We start from the raw sequence: 20,771 nt of genomic DNA, 5'->3' as shown, positions 1-20,771 counted from the left end.
GCCGCTCCCTCGGCATATGGAGGTTCCCAGGCTAGGGGTGGAATCGGAGTCACAGCCACTGGCCTACGCCAGAGCCACAGCAATGTGGAATTCAAGCCACATCTGTGACCTACACCACAGCTCACGGCAATGCCGGATCCTCAGCCCACTGAGCAGGGCCAGGGATCGAACCCACAACCTCATGGTTCCTATCCAATTTGTTAACCACTGCGCAACGATGGGAACTCCTCTTTTTTTTTTTTTTTTTTTTTAAATGGCTTCACTTGTAGCACATGGAAGTTCCTGGGCCAAGGATTGAATCTGAGCACTGCAGCAACCTATGCCAGAATTGTGGCAACACCGGAGCTTTTAACCCACTGCTCTGGGCCTAGGATCGAACCTGCGCCTCTGCAGCGACCTGAGCTGCTGCAGCCAGAATCTTAGCCCACTGCTGCTGTTTCTGTATGCTCAGAGAAAGGGTAGAAGTAGAGTGTGGCAAGGGAAAGCTCATGCTGACTTCTGTGGCCCTAGCAAGGGGTACAGCCCCTGATATCTGTAATCTCTCCCCACTATAGGCCTTTCCAGGTTTCCAACTGATTCCTGCTTGTGCTGGTGGAGAAACTGAGGCAGGCAGGGTCAGGCCTGGCCCAGGAAGTCAGGTGGCTAAGGTGATAGCTGGATTGGGGTATTGTCAATGTCACGTTAGGGCATCAGGGCTTAAAGTTACCAGTTATCCTTGAAAGCCTGGCTTCTCCTTATCCTTCCAAATGTTGATCTTGGGCCAGCTCTGGCACATTTCTGTAACTCAGTATCCCTCTTGTGTAAAGTGGGGTTTTGGGGGTGAGGATGGAATGGATTGGAAAAGGTCTTGGTGGGACCAGTGGTAGTATTGTATGGAGGATTTCTGAGCCCTACTTGGGTTAGGGACAGAGGTGAGGTGGTAGGGGACCCCCTTCCAGCTGGACTCTAGGAGGGGAGAGCAGGTGCAGATTGCCCACAAGTGCAGTGTCAGCAAGAGGAGGAGTTTCGGTTTCTATCAAAACAAGTGCTCTGAATTCCCCTGCCTCCGCAGGACCATTGGGCCCTTTCCCCCCACCTTGGCCTCCGCAGGGAAGTCCAGCTCAGCCCCTAGTCCCATGTGCCAGCCTCTCAGGAGGAAGAGAGCTTGCTGGAGGACAGAGGTGGGGCTGGCAAAGTAAGACAAGCCTCTCCTCAGGTGAGGACTTCCTGTGTGCTTAGCCCTGTCCTGGGGGTTTTTCTGGCCTTATGTCATTGTGAAGATCCTACTACTCTCCCTAGTTGTCAAGGTATTGTTGCCTTGTTTTCTTGGTTCAGAAATGCACCTTTTCTTCCACATTGATGATTCCAAAACTAGGGTACCACTTTTTTTTTTTAAGTCTTTTTAGGGCTGCACCCAAGGCATACGGAGGTTCTCAGGCTAGGGGTCTAATCAGAGCTGTAGCCGCCGGCCTACACCACAGCCGCAGCAACGCGGGATCTGAGCTTTGTCTGCGACCTACACCATAGCTGCCGGCAACACCGGGTCCTTAACCCACTGAGTGAGGCCAGGGGTCGAACCTGCAACCTCATGGATGCCAGTCAGATTGTTTCCTCTGAGCCAGGACGGGAACTCCTAGGGTACCTCTTATAACCAGTGAGGTTGGTGCCCCCTCCCAGAAGCTGTGAGTAAGTATATGTACTGTACCACCTGTCAGTGCGTCTTAGAACTGAGGAGAGAAGGTGGTATATTTTATAGGTAAGTAGAGAAGGTCACATGTACCTTGTCCACACTTGAACCTGTTTTGGGAGACCTATGTTATTGATTTGATGTTAATTTGGTGGCTCTTGGGTGTGTGTGTGTTGACATATGGAAGTTCCCCTGCTAGGGATTGAATCCAAGCTGCAGCTGTGACCTATGCCACCGCTGCGACGATGCCAGATCCTTAACCCACTGTGCTACAGCAGAACTCTGGAGCCCCACCTCCTGAACACAGTAGGCCTCAGGTGTTTAGCAGGCCCTCCCCTTTTGTCTTTAACAGCCAGTGATAGGAAGAGGAGTTACTCTCTTCCTTTATGGATGAGGACATTGTGGCCCTGAGAGGTTAAAGGCTTTGTCCAGTGCCACATAGCTAGGAAGCAGCAGAGTCTGCCCGTCAGGTGAAGGGGTCAATGACAGGGAAATGGGGGGATCCTCATGGGAAGATTCTCCTGCAAGTCCCTTCCTTGTCTCGTAGTCTCCCTGAATCTGGCATCTAGCTCGGGTAGATCTACTTGCCAGGCCGGGAAATGCCTGTTGACCCTTCCCTAGGAGCATCTCAGCCACCTCCCTGAGCCTGGTAGACCAACCCCTGTTTAACCCCTTCACGCTCATCTCAGTTCCTGTTTACTGCAGCTGCCAACAGCACTGCCTCTTCGGCACCCCCAAGTTTATTCTACAGAAATAGCTCCTCAAGCAGCTCTGCAGCCACAGCGGGTTCTGTGGTCCTGGCTTCTAAGAAAGGCAGCAGTAGGGGGCCCCCCGGCCTGTGCACAGGGCACGTGACTTGCTGGAAGTGCCACGGTTGGGGGGGTGGGGGGGGAGAGTGTAGCCACAGAACCCACATCCTTGTTTACATCGGTGAAGGGGCTACCCCTTCCCGCCTTTACAACCCCCACTCCCCGTCACCCTCAGGTCTCTGCACCTCCAGGAGGACGTGAGACAAGCACGGGCCCCATTTTCTATCTCAGAGTGGCCTTTTTCACCTTATCTCACCGAGCCCTCCAGGGAGGGCAGGGAAGGGCATCGAAGGCGTGCTTCTGGTGATTCTTAACGGAGGTAGACTGGCTGTCACAGAAGAGCTCTCTGTGCTGGGCGATCCCATCAGAGCCATAGGTCTCCGGGGAGACAAAGGGCAATTCCTTCTTTGTCTTAGCCGGTGGACATGAGGTGTGCCTCATCTTCAAGCCCACGTTAATTTCTCAGGGAGAAGGCTCCCCAGCTCCCCGCTAACCTACCCATGTACTCAGCAGACTGTTCTCAATTTCTTGCCCTGCATCAGGCTCTGAGCTGGGGGTGGTCCTGGATGTGACCCACCTTCTATCCTCAGTGGGAGCCTAGTGTGATCAGGCAGAAGAAGTCCGGACACACCTTTGATAAATCTGGTGATAGAGATGCCCTTGAGGACAGGGAACTGTTTTAAGAGTATGTTGGTGTTTGACAGGTAGGCAGCCAAAGAGGATGGAAAGAACCTCTTGAAAAGAGGGAACGATATATATGCGGACATCATCATCAAGCAAGGCAGAGGGGATCCTAGTTCCTTCTTCCCTTTTTTTTTTTTTCCTTTTTGTGGCTGTGCCCACAGCATACCAAGTTCCCTGGCCAAGGATTGAACCCAGGCCATGGCCAAGCCGCTGCAGTGACAACACCAGATCCTTAACCTGCTGAGTCACAGGAGAACCCCTGCCCTTCCTGAATTAAGCTTAAGTGAGGTGTATATGTTGTGTCTTAGTGTTCTTGTAAACTACATGCTGCTTGTGGATAGGGGTGGGATTTTGCTCGCCTCTGTCACCTTCACAGTACCCCACTTCAGGAAAGGGAGCTCCGAGTGACTGCTCTGTTCCAAACCCAGTGTTAGTCACGTCACACCTGTTATCTCATTAATCCCACAAGAGGCCTTCTGGGAAGTTCCCCAGCTTGATCCCATTTTACACGTGAGGCCTATGAAGCTCAGAACACTTGGGTCACTTGCCTTGGGTCCTTTTGCTCACCTGTACCTAGCAGAACTGGGCTTAGAGCCCAGTTTTTCTTCCTTTTTTTTTCTTTTCCCTTTCCTTTGCATTTTTTTTTTCTCTTTTTGCTATTTCTTGGGCCGCTCCCTCGGCATATGGAGGTTCCCAGGCTAGGGGTGGAATCGGAGTCACAGCCACTGGCCTACGCCAGAGCCACAGCAACGCGGGATCCGAGCCGTGTCTGCAACCTACACCACAGCTCACAGCAACGCCAGATCGTTAACCCACTGAGCAAGGGCAGGGACCGAACCCGCAACCTCATGGTTCCTAGTCGGATTCGTTAACCACTGCGCCACGACGGGAACTCCTGCATTTTTTTTTTAAACTTCATAAAGGCCATGCTGACTCCTGAGAGTCAGGAAAACTGAATTCTAGAGGTGAATTTGTCCCAAACTGCCTTCTCTGTGACCTTCAAGCTGCAAACTCCCTGAGCCTCAGTTTCCTCATGGGAAGAGTGAGGAGGGACGTGTACGTGTGGAATTGATGGTGCTTAAGGCCACTTACAGGATTTAAAATATTTGCTGACAAAATCATCTGCCCAAAAGGCCTGTGGTTGTGTCCCTCTCACCCGTAAGCTTACTCTTAAAGACTGTACCTGCCTGCCTGCCTCTTTTTTCATGACCCTATTCTAGCCCATGAGGCCAAGAATTCTCCATGCCTTAGGGTAGGAAAGGGAGCTTCCCTGGCCCCCAGCCCTCCTTTGAGGTCTGCCACTCAAACTGTTCTTGGGTGGCCACGCTGACCCCAGCCTCTCCTTTTGTCCCCACAGCTGACCAAGTGTATGGAGACCAGGACATGCATGAGGTTGTGCGAAAGCACTGCATGGACTATCTGGTGAGACCTTGCAGGCCTTGGGGCGGGTACAAAGCGGCTGGATCCCTTCTGCACATAGACCTTGACCCTCTGATTTATCCTGCAGATGAAGAATGCCGACTATTTCTCCAACTATGTCACAGAAGACTTCACCACCTACATCAACCGGAAGCGGAAAAACAACTGCCATGGCAACCACATTGAGATGCAGGCCATGGCAGAGATGTACAACCGGCCCGTGGAGGTGTATCAGTACAGCACAGGTACTTCTGTGGTGGGTAGGCGAGCGACTGGTCACGCCTGGTCTGAGCCTGCCCCACCCAGCCCACTGTGGATGCTCCCTCCTTCTCTTTCTTTGCAGAACCCATCAACACATTCCATGGGATCCATCAAAATGAGGATGAACCCATCCGTGTCAGCTACCATCGGAATATCCACTACAATTCAGTGGTGAATCCTAACAAGGCCACCATTGGTGTGGGGCTGGGCCTGCCATCATTCAAACCGGGGGTAAGCAGGTGTCTGTGCCCAGAATGGATGCTGGATATGGAGGCCAGAAACCTCTGTCAGGGTCACTGTTTTGCTCCTAGCCCACAATTTTAAATGTCCTATTCCCTCTCTGAGTCGTTCCAAAGGTTTTGCCTCTATAAAATTAGAGTGTTACCCAAGGTGATCTCTCAGGGCTCCATTCTCTGGTCTCAGTTTGCCTGTCTGAGCGGACTCACTCATCTTTTACCTGTTGAGGATTGGTATTGTGGAATGGGGGGGGTCATACTTGGGAAGTGTGAGCCAAGGCTTGATTGGGTGTCTTGGCACCCACATGGATCCTCCTCTGAACCTCAGCAGGTACAGACAGCTGTGGTCCCAGAGACTTGGAGTGTAGGACGGGCCCCACCACTTACTGGCTGTGGGACCTAGGGCAGAATGTATGAGTAATCTGGCTGGCAGCTTGGCCAATGCAGAAAGTGTTTAATGCTGGGTCTGGTGCCTAGTAGGTGCTCAGAAGGTGGCAGTGCATTTTCCTAGCACACACTGACAGATTCTCATTCTCTGTCTCATAAACAGTTGTTTGCTGGGGATTTTGATACCTTCTGTGCACGTTTCACTTCCTACAAACGGAAAGTGCTCCTGCCTCATAAAATGAGGCACCATTTAGGGAAACAACACCCTAAACACCACCAACATAGAGGTTTTATGATTTTTTTTTTTTGGGTAAACTTTTAATCTCAACACTTTGAGATTTATGTAATTACTGCGATTGGAGCATTCCCACATACCCCACTGTGATTAATGTATGTTTGTCACAGCTAATGAACCAATATTGCTGTATTAACTAAAGACCATACTTTATTCACAGTACCTCAGTTTTCCCCCTAATGATCTTACCTGTTCCAGGATCCTATCCAGGATACCATGTTACATTTAGTGATCACGTCGTCTTTGGCTCCTCTTGGCTGGGACCGTTTCTGTAAATTTCCTTGGTTTTGATCTGTTTACAGACTCTAGAGTTTTACCTTTTCTAGAAGGTCATACAATTGGTATCGCACAGTATGTATTTTTTTCAGTGGTTTCTTTGAAGTAACGCTGTATGTTTTAAGATTCATCCATGCCTTTTTGTGGTTTGGTCACTTGTGAAAAATGTGAATGCCCTACGTCTTTTTTAATAGACTTAATTGTTTAGAATAGTTTTAGATTTACAGAAAAATTGAGAAGATAGTGCAGAGGTCCCATGTACCCTCCTCCTCCTTGCACACAGTTTTGCTATTATTTAATTTATCAGATGACTGGTGCATTTGTTACAGTTAGGTGGACCAGTAGTGATACATTATTATTAACTGAAGTCATCATGTCTCCTTGGGCTCCCCTGTCTGTGATGGTTTCTCACTCTTTCTTTATTTTTGGTGGCCCCGACAGTTTGGAGGAGTACTGGTCTAGGTATATTGTAGGATGTTTCTCTTTGGGAATTTGATGTTTTTCTCAGGAGGAGACTGGGTTTATGGCTTTGGGGCGGACGGTCACGGTGGTGAATGAAGCGCTATGCTCATTCCCATCGCATCAACAGTATGTACTGTGACTGTGATTTATAACTGTTGATGTTGACCTTGATCACCTGACAGAAAGTAGTGTCTGTCAAGTTTTCGCCACTGTACAATTACTCTCCCCCCCCACCCCCCTTTTCCATGTGGTAGGAAGGAAGTCATTATGTCCAGCCCACACTTAATACTTGGGGGTTATGCTCCATCTCCTTGAGGACGGAATATCTACGTAAATTATTTGGACCTTGTCTGCAAGGGAGATTTGCCTCTTAGCCTCCATTTATTAATTTATTCAGTCATTTATATTAACATGGGCTGATGGGTGTTTGTTTTATACCTTTTACACTTTGGGTTACAATCCAATTCTCTTTTCATTTGGTGCTCAACATTATTCCAGTTTTGGCTATTGGGAACTCTTTTGGTTGGTTCCTGCATCTCTGACATACTCCATCATTGTGGCGGTGTTTTGGGGGAGTGTTTCTTGGGTTTTTTTGTTTGGTTTTTGTCATGAATACTTAATTTTTGGTACTGGAAGGTGTTCCAGGTACATCTTGTATATTTCCTGCCCCAGTCCTAGAACTAGCCATTTCTCCAAGGAGCCCTATTCCTTTGTTGGAGAATGCTATTAGAAATCAAGATCTGGGTGCTGAGTGTGCTCCTTGCTACTGGGGTATCCTTGCTTCTAGGCCCTTTCAGCTGACAGCAAGGAGGTATATGTGTGTATACTAACTTGTGTGTTAATATACATACCTAGAAATATTTCTGTATGTGACCATCTGTATCTACATGAAGCTTCCGTTCTTACCGTCTTCAACTAATAGGTAGCTCATCTTTTTTTTTTAGGGCTGCTCCCATGGCGTAAGGAGGTTCCCAGGCTAGGGGTCGAATCAGAGCTATAGCCACTGGCCTACACCACGGCCACAGCAACGCCAGATCCGAGCCACGTCTGCAACCCACACCACAGCTCATGGCAATGCCAGATTGTTAACCCGCTGAGCGAGGCCAGGTATCGAACCCACAACCTCATGATTCCTAGTTGGATTCAGTTCCGCTGTGCCACGACGGGAACTCCACCTCACCATTTTAGTTTGCAATTCCTAATGACAAGTGGTGTTGAGCATCTTTCCACGTGCTTATTTGCCAGCTGTGTATCTTTTTAAAAATTTTTCTTGGTCTTTTTAGGGCTGCACGTGCGGCGCAAAGAAGTTCTCAGGCTGGGGGTCGAATCAGAGCGGTAGCTGCTGGCCTACACCACAGCCACAGCAACAGTAGAACCAAGCCACATCTGAGACCTATGCCACAGCTCATGGCAATGCCAGATCCTTAACCCACTGAGCGAGGCCAGGGATCGAACCTGCATCCTCATGGATACTAATCAGATTCGTTTCCTCTGAGCCATGATGGGAACTTCCTGTATATCTTTTTTGATGAAGTTGTGTGTTTTGCCCATTTTTTAATTGGCTTATTCTAACAGTTTTACGTACTTTTTTGGACTGTTATCCACGGGTAAAAAAATTACATCTTACATCTTTAATTAGTGCACACACACATTGGTGTGTATATATGCATTCAAATATGTTTCACTGAACACTGTGAACCAGCTATGATGGAAAAAAATAAAAATCATTATATAAAAAAATTTAAAAAGTTTCACTGAATGATACTTACATTTATTCCCTGTGATACACACTGATACTGTTCATTATTTCATTTTTAAAAAAACCCTATTTTGTCTCACAGCCTGACAAAGGGCATTCTCGTACAGTGTCGCACAACTCATAGCACCCCCACACCATGCTGACACGGTCCTCTTGTCCACTTAAGTGCCCCAATACTCCCTCCACCCTGTGCATGTGCTGCTAACTTCTCAGGTGATCTTTTCTCCTTGGTCCCATCCGGGTATAGGTGAGGAAGGCCTCAGCAAGTGAGTCGTCGCTGGGTGAGACTTCTTTTAATTTTGTCCTTGGCTGGAGGGCACCTGACTGCCCCAGACTTAGTCCTTCAGTTGAGGTGTCTTCTCGGGGTTAGGACCAGGGCTTCTAAGTGTAGGCGTGTGGAATGACAAGTCCCACATCCCAAGCCTGCCTTCCCCCAGTCCTTGATCAATAGGCAGCCTTCCCAGGGGGGTGCTTAGTAAGAATACCTACTTTCTTGTCGCCAATCTTCCGGGCCTGTGGGCCCACCTCCCTTAGCCAGGCCTGGCTCTTGGCTGGCGTTCTGAGTGTCATTGCACATCCCTGTTCCTCCCCTCCTTGCAGTTTGCAGAGCAGTCCCTGATGAAGAATGCCATAAAGACGTCGGAGGAGTCCTGGATTGAACAGCAGATGCTGGAAGACAAGAAGCGGGCCACAGACTGGGAGGCCACAAACGAGGCCATTGAGGAGCAGGTGGCTCGGGAGTCCTACCTGCAGTGGCTACGGGATCAAGAGAAACAGGCCCGCCAAGTCCGTGGCCCCAGCCAGGTCGGTCCTGGGCTGTGTGACTGACTGGTCCAGCCAAGGAACGTGTTCACTTCCTATGTTTTTCCCCCAACCAGGCAGAAAAAAATTAGGTAGTTTTGACATCTAGGAAAGAAGGAAGCTCCCAGCCCTATCCGTACCTCACCTTGGTCTTGGTCTTGGTGTTGCGCCTTAGAGCTCTCAGCACTTGTGCAGAGCAAGCTCTTTAAAGGAGGGAGGGGAGGGCAGCCACTGGTCACAACATGCAGGCCTCGTAGGTAGTTTTAGAGGGTCAAGCTTTCGCTAAATGTTACTGTGTCCAGGCTCTGTGCCAAGGATGTAAAATCAGTCCTGCCCACTCCACCCTCAGCAATCTCCTCTGCAGAAGGAGACAGCGTGCATCAGTGGGGCCCCTGACCCTGGCTGGGAGGCCAGTGAAGGTGGCGGGCTCTGGTTGTCGTCCCACAGAAAGGTTGAATTTTTGAGGCAGGAAGTGAAGCCGGGCATATGGACAGTTGAGGCATCACAAGTTGAGAGTGACTAGATGTTGGCAAGAGCTGAGTAATTCGTTGAACAAATACTTATTGCAGGGTCGTGCCAGGCATTGTTCTCTGTGTACAGGGGTACATCGGTGAGGCAGGCCGTCGCAGCTCCCTGTCCTTGGGGGTGCTTACATTTATGAAGGGTGGAACAAAATGATAAACATAATGAATACATGAGTTGCAAGGTATTATGGATGAAAGACATAGAGCCTGGTTGGGAAGGGGGAGGAGTAGGGCTGAGTGGAGCAGGGAGTTCACAGTATTCAATAGCATGTCACGGCCTCGGAGCAAGTGAGATTTGAGCAAAAGTTGCCGAGGTGAGGGGATTAGGTCCTATGTCAGGGAAGGCAGAGGGCCAGCGGAAGCAAAGGCCCTGAGGTAAGTGCACACGTGGTGTGAGTCAGAAGCAGCCCGGAGACCATTGTGGCTGGACAGGATGTAGTAGTAGGTGGAGCCGGGAAGGTGGCGGGCCAGATCGGAAGGGGCTTGTGGGCTCTGGTGAGGACTCTGGCTTTTATTCGGAATGTGGCAGAAGCCATGAGAGGGTTGTGAGCAGAGGAAGAATGGGATCTGACTTAGGATCCCTCTTACCACTGAGTGCAGGGTGGAGTCTAGGGCCAAGGTTGGAAGCCCGGGACCAGCAAGGAGAAGACTCTTTACAGTAGTGCTGGGGGCTGCTGAAGGGGCTGGATTCTGGATCTGTTTCGAAGGTGGCAGTAACAGGTTTCCTGTCAGATTGGCTGTTAAGGGTGTGAGGTTGGGGGGCGCTGAAAGAGTTTTACCTTCATCCCATGGTCCATTTTTGTGACCAGGTTTAGTGAGGGTGGCCTATGTGGAAGCTGTGTCATAGCCAGGATTCTGGGAGGGAGCAAGCCTTTTGGGGATGGAGCAGAGGAGGGTCGTGACTGTGTCCTTACTTCTTCTTCCATCCCCACCGTAGCCCCGGAAAGCCAGCGCCACATGCAGTTCTGCCACAGCAGCAGCCTCCAGTGGTCTGGAGGAGTGGACCAGCCGGTCCCCGCGGCAGCGGAGTTCAGCCTCGTCACCCGAGCACCCTGAGCTACATGCTGAGCTGGGCATCAAGCCCCCTTCCCCAGGCACTGTCTTAGCTCTTGCCAAACCTCCTTCGCCCTGTGCACCAGGTTAGTGGCTTGCTCACAGGTAGCATGCAGGGGTTAGGAGGGCCTGCCTAGGTCATGGGCCCTGCCTCTGATTGTCTGTCTGCCCCAGGTACAAGCAGCCAGTTCTCGACAGGGGCCGACCGGGCTACTTCCCCCCTCGTGTCCCTCTACCCTGCTCTGGAATGCCGGGCCCTCATTCAGCAGATGTCCCCCTCTGCCTTTGGTAAGCCTCCTCTGCCTAGGGCCCAGGGGCCAGCCGGGGAGAGAGGGAAGCAGCAGCAAGTCCTGAAAGGGGGCTCCTGGAGCCTCTGGCCATCTTCCAGGAAAGGAGAATTTTTCAGGCCCAAGGGGCTGTCCCACAGGGGACGTGAGGGGGGATTTGTAGGCCCAGAGGAGCCCTCTGCTTAGACAAAAGAGTGATGGGGGCCTGAAGGGGAGCTCTCCAGAGTCAGGAATTGGCAGAGCAAGGAGAAGGCAGGCTTCAAGCGCTCTGTCATCCTTTTTCCCTTCCTTTTGCCCAGCAGGTCTGAACGACTGGGATGATGATGAGATCCTAGCATCGGTGCTGGCAGTGTCCCAACAGGAATACCTAGACAGTATGAAGAAAAACAAAGTGCACAGAGACCCACCCCCAGACAAGAGTTGATGGAGACCCAGAGACTGGAGACCATCTCCCAACCCCCACCACTCTTGCCCTCCAGTGCCACCCCACCTTCTTTGGCTTTCTTCCCTCTTGCCTATTCCTTCTTCCCTCTCTCCCCTCCTCTCGCTCCTCCCCACTTCCCTCTGGCTGGCCCACCCCCACGCGCCCTCTCATCGCTGCCACCACCATCATCACCCGTCTCCTCGCCAGCTGATGTGCCCTGTTGCCCCCTGCACAGCACCATCCCTGCATTCCACAGGGGACTCGGGCAAGGGTGCTGAAGGTAGGCGAGAGGCACAGAGACAAACCAACTGGCAGCCAGGCAGCCCCTGAAGAGAGACATTCAGACAGAGGAAAGTCTCCCTGTCCCCCATTCCTTCCAAGATCAGAAACTTATCACCCCACCTCCACAATGATGCCAGGGAGGTGGGAGGAAGAAGTGGGAAATACCCTTCCCAGTACCCCCAAGAATGTCTGAGCCTTCAATGTTGAATTTTTTTCTTTATTAAAATGTACTTTTATCTTATAAAATCAACCAATCAAAAAGTGATGTAGACAACAGCATTGGCTCTGTGAAGGTGGCATCTCTCTGGTTTGGGGGCAGGCAGGCCACGGGGCACAAAGATGTGGTTGCTGCCCCTGGCCTCCAGCTCTGTGGAGGTGGGCAGGGTCTAGAGTGTGAGTCAGACTGAGGTAGGAGGGCAGGGGGAGCAGGTGTCAAGTGGGCTTTGGACAATGAGACTCTGACCTCGCTGCATTCCTTACGCTTCCACCTCCACCACCCGTCTTTGGAATCTCGGGGTGGGGTACCTTTGAGGATCATGGCCGCCACCCAGGATTTGAGTGTGGGGAGTGGGAGCAGCATCGGCAGATGGGGCACCCATGCCCTGCAGGTGTCAACAAGATCCGCCATCTGTAATGTCCTTGGCACAATAAAACCAAATGTCAGTTTCCCCCGAGCGCCTCTGTTCTGTGTGGGGCAGGGGGTGGGTGGGCCTCTGGTCAGAGGCAGCGATGGCACAGGCCTTGGCTTGACCTCTGAAGGGCCACATGCTCTCCAGTGGGGTCTCTCTGGGGGCCCAGAGTTCATATTTGATTCACAGTTTACTAAACCACCTTTTGGACCTGTTATCACCTGTCTTGGCCAACTGCCCAAGCCTCAGTATCGGCCCAGGCTATAGCCTGCCCAGCCCATTTCCTGGGGTGTGATGGGAGCCTCGAACTGAGAGCTCGATGGCAGGAGCCGAACTTCCAGTGTCTCTGCCTGCCTCTCACCCCAGCATGTTTGCTCTTGTGATTGTTTGATGAGGAAGTGCTTTGGACAGGCACGACGGTCACTGCATATCAACGTGAGTTTAGTGGAAGTGACCAGAGGGGACTCCCGACCCCCCACCAGGTTTTAGAAACTGGGGGACAGCTAAACCTTTTTTTCGTGTTCCCCAGTTCTCTTGACACTTTCCTTCCCTGCCCTTCCTAGAGGTAAAGCCAAGGTGAGAAGGATGGCTGGCCCTCGGGTTTTGTCAGTTGTCTTTTTGATGTCCTTCCAGAATGCCCCTGTGGAAGAATGTGTGTCCAGCTCTGCGGGTGAGGGTGTGGCTGTCCGCAGGGTGTCCCTGTGGAAGCCACTGGTCAAGCACATGTGTTGGAGAGTTGGTTTGAAACCTTATCAGCTTTTTCTGTGTGGCCTTGGTCAAATCACAGGCTCTCTGAGTTTCCAGTGTCGTGTGTGTAGGATGGGGGTGATTAATGTCTACTACCTCACACTCTGGGTGTGAGCATCGAGAGTGCATATGGTCAACATAATGTTTGGTGGCACGGTGCCTGGCACATTCTGAGAGTTCAAATGTTAGCAGGTGTTCTTATTTATTATCCTAATGTTGACGTTTCTGTACCATTTGGCCCCTGCCTACTTCATCTTGCTTCTCTGTCCAGTTTCCTTGGCCTCTGCCTGGAATTTGCCCTTCCCCTGTCCCAAGCCTCCAACCTTGTCTCTCAAGATGGGTAGAGGGGTCTCCTTCTGAGAAGCCCTGTGTGACCCCATCTACATTCTCATTTCTATCTACAAATATGTCTACTCCTTCCCCAGTAAACTGTACTATCAACTTCCTGGGCAAGGGCTGTGATGCCTGGCTTATCTGTGTATCTCTTAATTATCTGCACCCCTTCTAGGGCCTCGCAGGCTTACAGTAGACCCCTAATAAATGTTGGATGAATAAGGGAGAGTACATGTGTGTATTTGCTTTTTGGGTGTGTGTGTGTGTGTGTGTGTGTGACTGTGTGACTGTGGTGAGTCCAAGTCTATGTGCCTCTCACAGAGTGTTTCTCTGGTCGTGTGTGTGTTTGTGTGTGTGACGAGGGCTTGTTTCCAGGTGTGTCAGATGGTGACTGGGTGTGAGATTCTGTCTCTGACAGTTTGTTTCTGAGATGAGTGCATGTCTGTGTGGGTCTGTCCGTGACAGTGCACGTGTGGTTTCTGTCTGATAGGGTGCACGTCCGTTTGTATTCCTGTGACAGACTCTGGGTAGCTATTTCTGAACAGTGTCAGTGACGGCGCTGCACGTCTGCTGTATGTGTGTGTCTGTGACTGTGACTGGATCTGTCCATGTCTGTTTTTGTGACACTGCCTATCTGTTGCTCTAGCACCTAAGTATATGTCTGGCTTTGGAGCAGTGCATGTGTGTCTCTGGAGTGTTTGTGTGTGTTCCTGTGTCAGACTCTGGGTCTCTCGTTTCTGGAACAGTACAAGTCTTTTCTGTGACACTGCATGTCTGATGGTGCCAGTGTCTTCGTCACAAGTTCTGGCTGTGTGTCTGGCAGGACATATCTGTGTCCTCGTTACATGTAGGTCTATGTGAATCTCTCTGGAGTGCCTTTCTGTAACAGTGCATCTCTCGAGTGTCATTCTGGAACTTGACTCTGGCAGCATGCCTGCCTGACAGTGGATGTCTGTCTATGTGTGACAGTAGGTATCTGCATGTGTGTCTAGGACAAGCTCACATGAATGGCGGCACATGTTTGTGTATTTCTCTCGCGGCAGTTCTGTGTGTGTCTTTGGAGTGCCTGTCTCTCTTCCTGCGGCACGAGAGCTATTTTCCCCAAATCTGTGACTTGACCACCTCCCGGAGCTCTCTCAGTCCGTCTCTCTCATCCGGAAGCATGCCCAAGAAGCCACCCCCACTCTGGCTTGCTCCCATCCCCAAGAACCCCCCCCCCCCGCGCGCGCGCCCCATTCGCCATTCCAGATTCTAGATCTGCTGACTGGGCTCACAGCCAGGTCTAGGCAGGTCTGTCTAGGTTAAGGGCTGCACAAACAGCCCGCAGGCCGTGGCCTCCGGGTGTGGGAACACTGCCCTTGACCAGTGCTCCTCCCACGGTGGTGAGGGAGGTTAGCCCTCCCTGACGGCTGAACAGGTTCTTCCAGGATCCTCAGCTTCAGTTTCCGGGCGGAGGCTGCCAGTCGCCTAAAGGGCTCTGGTTCTGGTGTGAGGAGCACCCTTTGGAGACCGGCCGGGATTCTTAGAAGCCTTAGAAGGCCTGGCGTTATCTCCGGCGGCGGCAAAGCAACTTCCTAGAAAAGGAGGCGGTGCATTGAATTTTTTTTAAGTTTATATATCCACGTACACACACTTACATAAAAACAACCCTGCGCAACAACCAAAACAAACGCGGTTGCTGCAAAAGGGATTCCCATAACCAGTTTCCTCTTCGCGCGCGCCCCCCTTATTTGCATGCAGGCCCCGCCCCCGAGGAAGATCCGGGCATGTATTTGCATAAGGGTGCTTGGAACGTTGAGGGTGGTATGCAAATAAGGACTGGCTCCGATTGGCTGGGGTGCAGCAGGTGCCGCGTCCGGATTGATCAAAGCCAAGTGGGCGGGGCCGTCGCCCGGGGCGACTCTCTCGGGAGGCGCGTGCCCTGTCTCAGTAGCGTCGGGGCTGGCGCGCGCGGCGAATCTTAACATCGCGCTGTTTGCCGGCGCCTCTGGGCCACCAGTTTCCTTACCTTCCACCCTGGCGCCCCCCAGTCCTGGCTCCCCAGCCTCGCTGCCCCGGGCGTCCACGCCCTGCGGGCTCAGCGGGCTCAATCTGCGCAGCTCCTCCTCCATGTTGACTAAGCCTCTGCAGGGGCTGCCCGTGGCCCCCATGACCCCCACGCCGCCGCCAGGTGAGAGAGGCTCCCCTACGGCGACCAGGCCGGGCGGGCTGGGGTGATTGAGGGCGGCGCGGGGGGGAGGGGGAGAGGGTCGTGGCCGGCCTCTGCACGCCGCCACCCTGACTTCCCCGCCTCCGCCTGCGTAGGAGGCAAGGATCGAGAAGCGTTCGAGGCCGAGTACCGACTCGGCCCCCTCCTGGGTAAGGGGGGCTTTGGCACCGTCTTCGCAGGACATCGCGTCACAGACCGACTCCAGGTATCCACCACGAGGGTCTTGGGAGGGCCAGGTGTGTGTGTGGCGGCGGCGGGAGCCCGGGGGCTGGGATGCTAATTGACCAGAGAATAAGCGTACAATGTGCGTGTGCTAGGGTCATGAAGGCCGGGATCCGGGTTACTGGGGGTATCCTGGTGCGCGCGCGGGTGCGCGCGCAGACGCGCGGGCGTGGGGGGGGGCGGTCCAGGTGGGTATGTGGGGGGAACGGAGCGGTGGGTTCAAGGCAAGGATTGTGGAGGTCCCGAGAGTGAGACTGGGGAGTGGGGGAGGGGGGAAATCATGAGGATTCTAGACCTTGGAATCCAGGAGAGGTGTATATGTGTGGGAAGGTGGGGACCCAGAGCTGAGATTTGGGGGATTTTGGAGGCAGGTGTCCAGGATGGAGACGTGAGGATCAGAACCCACCCCCGTACAGTCCTGGGGCTGGGGAAATCGAGGGCTTGGGGTGTTAGGACATTCAGAACTCCGCACCCGGAGCGAGGGGTCCTGAAGCCTGGGGGAGAGCCCAGGGCCAAAGATGGTGGGAGAGGTGTACTCGCTTCTGGGGACCTGGAGGGCAGGGGAGAAGCTCCAGCTCATTTGAGGTTGCGGCGTGGAGTGGTTGGGACCAGAAAGACTAGGGCGAAGAGGGTCCAGACTGGGAGGGGTCTGGGGGTTCTCTGCTGGCCCCTTCAGCTCAGCTCACTTCTTCAGGTGGCCATCAAAGTGATCCCCCGGAATCGCGTGCTGGGCTGGTCCCCCTTGGTGAGTATCTTTGGAGTCCTTTTTGACCTGGCGACGCCATCTCTGACGATGGATTTCGCCTTTCTATGGTTTGTATGACTCTCTGGGCCCTGTAACGGTGAGAAGAACACTCCTACCAGCCCATGTTTACTCCCCTGTGGTGACATCCACACCTCCATACAGTTCTGACTCACTCCAGTTCCCCTAGAGCCCTGGATTCTCCCCTCCCACCCTCCTTTCTCATCCTCCTTCCAAACACTGCCTCGGGGGCTGCCCGCGGGGCATGCTGGTGAGGAAAGAGGGGCAGAGGTCACTGGTTGCCATGGTGACGGTGGCTGCTTCTCTTCTGCCGTTAGAGCGCTAACGGACGGACAACAGGGCGGGTCTGGGCAAGTTGTAGGGGCGGGAGCGCCCCCTGGCGGGTTCTGGGGAGACTGCGCCTGCGCAGGCTGTGGGCCCAGAGGGAGGAGGTGCGCCTGCGCGGCAGCAGAATTTCCATCACCGTGAGAAAACCGGTCTGCGGCTGTGCAAGTCAGTGGACCGGCCGGGAGAGGGCCCCACCTCAGGCCGGAGAGCTGCTTCGGGTGGACCACGTGCCCGCGCAAGGCTTCTAGAATGGGGCGGGGTTTGTGGCCGGCAACGCGAATGCCTTTTATCGAGCACCAACTGTATACCTCAGACGTGGCTTCACCTCAAGATCTTACTGTGTGCCAAGTCCCACTAAGTACTTCAACACGGTTGTGTGTGCCTGGCGACCGACAAAATGTCGATGACATTATTGAGTTCTTACTTGGTGCCAGTTCCTTTGCAATGGACCACTTTTAGCTCTCTAACAAATTCTAGGCACTTGGCAAAATTACTACATTTGTTCAGAGCGCTTTTCGTTCTAGTCCCTTTCTACTAATTGCTTTCACCTATTTAACATATATGTATTGAACCCTACCCCGTTACTAGGCACCTTTCTACAGTTGGAACTATGTCAGTGAACAAAACAGACAAACCATTACACCATAATCGTATTTACTGAGTGCTGGCTCTGTGTCAGACCCAAAGCTGTAAAGCACTTTTGGAGTTCCCGACGTGGTGCAGCGGAAACGAATCCGCCTAGGAGCCATGAGGTGGCGGGTTCCATCCCTGGCCTCGCTCAGTGGGTTAAGGATCTGGTGTTGCCGTGAGCTGTGGTGTGGGTCGCAGATGCAGCTTGGATCTGACGTGGCGGTGGCGTAGGCCGGCAGCTGTAGCTCCGATTGGACCCCTAGCCCGGGAACCCCCATTTGCCGCTGGTGCGGCCCTAAAAAATCCCAAAAAAACAAAAAGTAAAAGTGCTTTTATCTATTTAACAAACATTGCCCGAGCACCTACTGTGTGTAAGGTAGTATTCTAATCTCTTCGGAGATGTCAGTGGGCAAAACAGATAAATTACTACATAATAGTGTTCATCATTGGCCTCAGTTCAGGTGAGAAGTCGGCCTTGAAGCTGCTAACCTGACATCTGTGTTCTTTTCTCTCCCTGCTTCCCCCCGCAGTCAGATTCAGTCACGTGCCCACTGGAAGTGGCACTGTTATGGAAGGTGGGTGCAGGCGGTGGACACCCTGGTGTGATCCGCCTGCTTGACTGGTTTGAGACACCAGAGGGCTTCATGCTGGTCCTCGAGCGGCCTCTTCCTGCCCAGGATCTCTTTGACTACATCACAGAGCAGGGCCCTTTGGGCGAAGGCCGAAGCCGCTGCCTCTTTGCCCAGGTAGTGGCAGCCGTTCGTCACTGCCACGCCCGTGGAGTTGTCCATCGTGACATCAAGGATGAGAACATCCTGATGGACCTCCGCCGGGGCTGCGCCAAACTTATCGATTTTGGTTCCGGCGCCCTTCTTCATGATGAACCCTACACTGACTTTGATGGTAAGGCTTCCCTAAATCTTTGTGGGGGGATTTTTCACCTTTTTTTTTTTTTGCCTCTTGACCTCCAGTGTTGGGGTGTTCTGTAACCCTTGATCTAGAGTGCACCTTTGTAAGGTTCTTGATTTTTAACACTGGGGACTTTCAAGCCTTGCCCTCTAGTAAAGTTCATCTTCTGACAGTGCCCTGATCTTGTGTCGTGCTCTTATTTTGATGAGGGGGTCCTATTATTGCCCTGAGTCTTCTTTTTCTGGTCACGAGGGCCTCCTGTACCTTTTAAATGCTTCTGTTCTGTTGAGCTTCTGTTCTGGTGAGGGGACCCTACTCCTGTAATAGCGAGTTCTCTTAATTCTAGTGAAGGGACCATACTTTCCCGGGGAGGGTTGGGGAAGAGAAGGGCATTATCAAAGAAGGGTCTAACCTCTGGCTTGTGTGCAGGGACAAGGGTGTACAGCCCCCCAGAGTGGATCTCTCGTCACCAGTACCATGCACTCCCAGCCACTGTCTGGTCCCTGGGTATCCTCCTCTACGACATGGTATGTGGGGACATTCCCTTTGAGAGGGACCAGGAGATTCTGGAGGCTGAGCTCCACTTCCCTGCCCACGTCTCCCCAGGTGAGGCTGTCACCCACCCTAGCCCAGCAGACTTCATCCTGCTCAGGGACTGGTGCCCCCAACTGCTTGCTAATCTCTTGTGTGCTTCTGATCTGCAGACTGTTGTGCCCTAATTCGCCGATGCCTGGCCCCCAAACCATCTGCTCGACCCTCACTGGAGGAGATTCTGCTGGATCCCTGGATGCAGACACCAGCTGAGGATGCATCCCTCAACACTCCCAAAGGGGGTTCCACCCCTTTGGCCTGGTCCCTACTGCCCTAATCCTGGCCAGGGCCCCCGCTAGTTGGAATAGCCATCCCATGGCCATGCCACAAGGGATAGATGGACATCTGTTGATCTGGTTCTACAGGTCATTAAAAATCCAGTGTTAACTAGGATCAGAGATTGGGGATCAGAGATCAGAAGACATAAGCCAAGTTTGCCCAGTCCCCATCCCAATCCTGCTAAGGAGCCTTCCTCCCAGAACGTATGGTCTCTTATTTTGGAGGGGGTCCTTCTTTGCTTCTCATTTTGCTAAGGGTGTTTATTTGGTTTAAGTTACTTCTGTTCTGAGCCCCCAGGATTCTTGTTCTGATGAGTAGTAACCCCTACACTGGCACCTCCCGCTACCACCACCCAAACTTAGTTCAAATGCTCTGACTTGGGCAAGGGTGCTTTCCTTCCAGTACCCCAGCAGCTCTTATTTTAGCAAAGGGACCCTTTCCCTTAGCCTAGGGTCCCCTATTCAGTAAAGCTGCTTGCCTACCTCATCCCAGGGTTGTTAATATTCTGGGGGAGGTAAGCCCTATTGTTGTTGCTGGGGTTTTTTTTGGGGGGGGTTGGGTTTTTTTTGGTTTTGTTGTTGTTGTTGTTTTGTTGTTTTTTTTTCTTTGTGAGGGGACCCTTACTCTGTTATCCCAAGTGCTCTTATTCTGGTGAGGAGAACCCTAATTTCATGATTTGGGAAGGAATGGGTGACGGACACTACTACAGTCCACTAGGATGGGGTGGATGGTTTTTGGGGGGATGGGGCGGGGGAAATACTTTCTGTTGTTTGTTCTCCTGGGGCCCCACCCTCCACCTTGTTTTCAGCTTCTCGCTGCCTCCCTCTGAGCCAGGATTGTCCAGTTGCTGAAATGTAAATACTTATGTATTGGGGGAGGGGAGCTCCAACTGTATCTTTCTCTCCCTTCTCCCCCTGCCTGGATTATTTAAAAAGCCATGTGTGGAAACCCACTATTTAATAAACGTAATAGAATCAGAAGTGACTGGCCATTTGTAGATGCAGTGAGGCATTTGCGGAGCGTCTACTGAATGCTGAGCCAAGAGGGAGATGGATTGGACCTATCCTGTGCCCGAGGGAAGCCTGTCTTGTGGTGTGGTCCTGAAGCCCTTTCACGGGTCATTTAAGTAGGACCACAAAGAAAACTTGATTTTTCCCGTCAGCTCCTATGTAGCACCCAGTGCATGCAGAAGGGCTTCTCTGGAGATACTACAGGCATTGAAGATGTCTGGGACACACCTCCAAAGATAGACTGCTCAGAGGCAGAAAGATCTGCTCCTTTTCCCCAATCCCACGGGAGAAGATAAATCCCTTCCCTATTTGAGAAGAAAGGCCCTTTCAGGCACTGGCGAGGGCGGTGTCGGGGGTTGGGCCCCGACAAGGAAACTTCCTAACTCTTCCGTTTTTCAGTGACGTCTAAAGTGTAGTCACCTGTTTTGCCCCTACCTTTCCGCCCCTCTCTTGTCCTCTTACCTGCTCAACCCTCTCATCTCTATTTCTTCAATTCT

The 20,771-nt window shown here is 52.3% G+C and overlaps 2 protein-coding genes across 7 annotated transcripts in view; both read left to right on the top strand.

Moving 5' to 3' along the window:
• OTUD5 (OTU deubiquitinase 5) overlaps window positions 1–13,562 on the top strand; it is a 29,624-nt gene extending 16,062 nt beyond the window's left edge. The window contains exons 3-10 of one of the 6 annotated variants that reach the window (XR_014835368.1): window positions 4,517–4,581; window positions 4,667–4,823; window positions 4,922–5,070; window positions 8,855–9,058; window positions 10,517–10,718; window positions 10,807–10,920; window positions 11,222–12,736; window positions 12,784–13,562. Coding sequence is in view for 4 of the 6 variants with exons in the window: in XM_085007874.1 (XP_084864000.1) it covers window positions 4,517–4,581; window positions 4,667–4,823; window positions 4,922–5,070; window positions 8,855–9,058; window positions 10,517–10,718; window positions 10,807–10,920; window positions 11,219–11,343 (1,016 nt within the window). In the remaining 2 variants the exon portion in view is untranslated. Of the gene's footprint in view, window positions 1–230; window positions 1,853–3,848; window positions 4,582–4,666; window positions 4,824–4,921; window positions 5,071–8,854; window positions 9,059–10,516; window positions 10,719–10,806; window positions 10,921–11,218 lie in introns of those variants that run through there. The other 5 variants (XR_014835367.1, XM_085007876.1, XM_085007875.1 and 2 more) reach the window with 5 other exon arrangements.
• A 1,703-nt stretch (window positions 13,563–15,265) lies between these two features.
• On the top strand, window positions 15,266–20,244 carry PIM2 (Pim-2 proto-oncogene, serine/threonine kinase). The gene is made up of 6 exons (XM_003360311.5): window positions 15,266–15,504; window positions 15,639–15,748; window positions 16,460–16,510; window positions 18,016–18,388; window positions 18,824–19,000; window positions 19,099–20,244. The coding sequence occupies exons 1-6, from the start codon at window positions 15,444–15,446 to the stop codon at window positions 19,260–19,262; spliced, it is 936 nt and encodes a 311-aa protein (XP_003360359.1). The 5' UTR covers window positions 15,266–15,443; the 3' UTR covers window positions 19,263–20,244.
• Window positions 20,245–20,771: the final 527 nt, after the last annotated feature.

Source organism: Sus scrofa, chromosome X, assembly GCF_054392235.1.
Source record: "Sus scrofa isolate SSC_HxYL_T2T_F1_AM1 chromosome X, Sscrofa_HxYL_maternal_Yorkshire_Landrace_v2.0, whole genome shotgun sequence".
NCBI lineage: Eukaryota > Metazoa > Chordata > Mammalia > Artiodactyla > Suidae > Sus > Sus scrofa.
The sequence above is the reverse complement of the archived record's forward strand: the minus strand, read 5'-3'. Positions and strand labels throughout refer to the sequence as shown.

Excerpts from the sequence above, each read along its gene's own strand:
- PIM2 (XM_003360311.5), top strand. The coding sequence starts at position 15,444 with ATGTTGACTAAGCCTCTGCAGGGGCTGCCCGTGGCCCCCATGACCCCC. Across the intron at positions 18,389-18,823 it reads ACCCTACACTGACTTTGATG|GGACAAGGGTGTACAGCCCC; the intron begins GTAAGGCTTCCC and ends GCTTGTGTGCAG. Across the intron at positions 19,001-19,098 it reads CCCTGCCCACGTCTCCCCAG|ACTGTTGTGCCCTAATTCGC; the intron begins GTGAGGCTGTCA and ends TCTGATCTGCAG.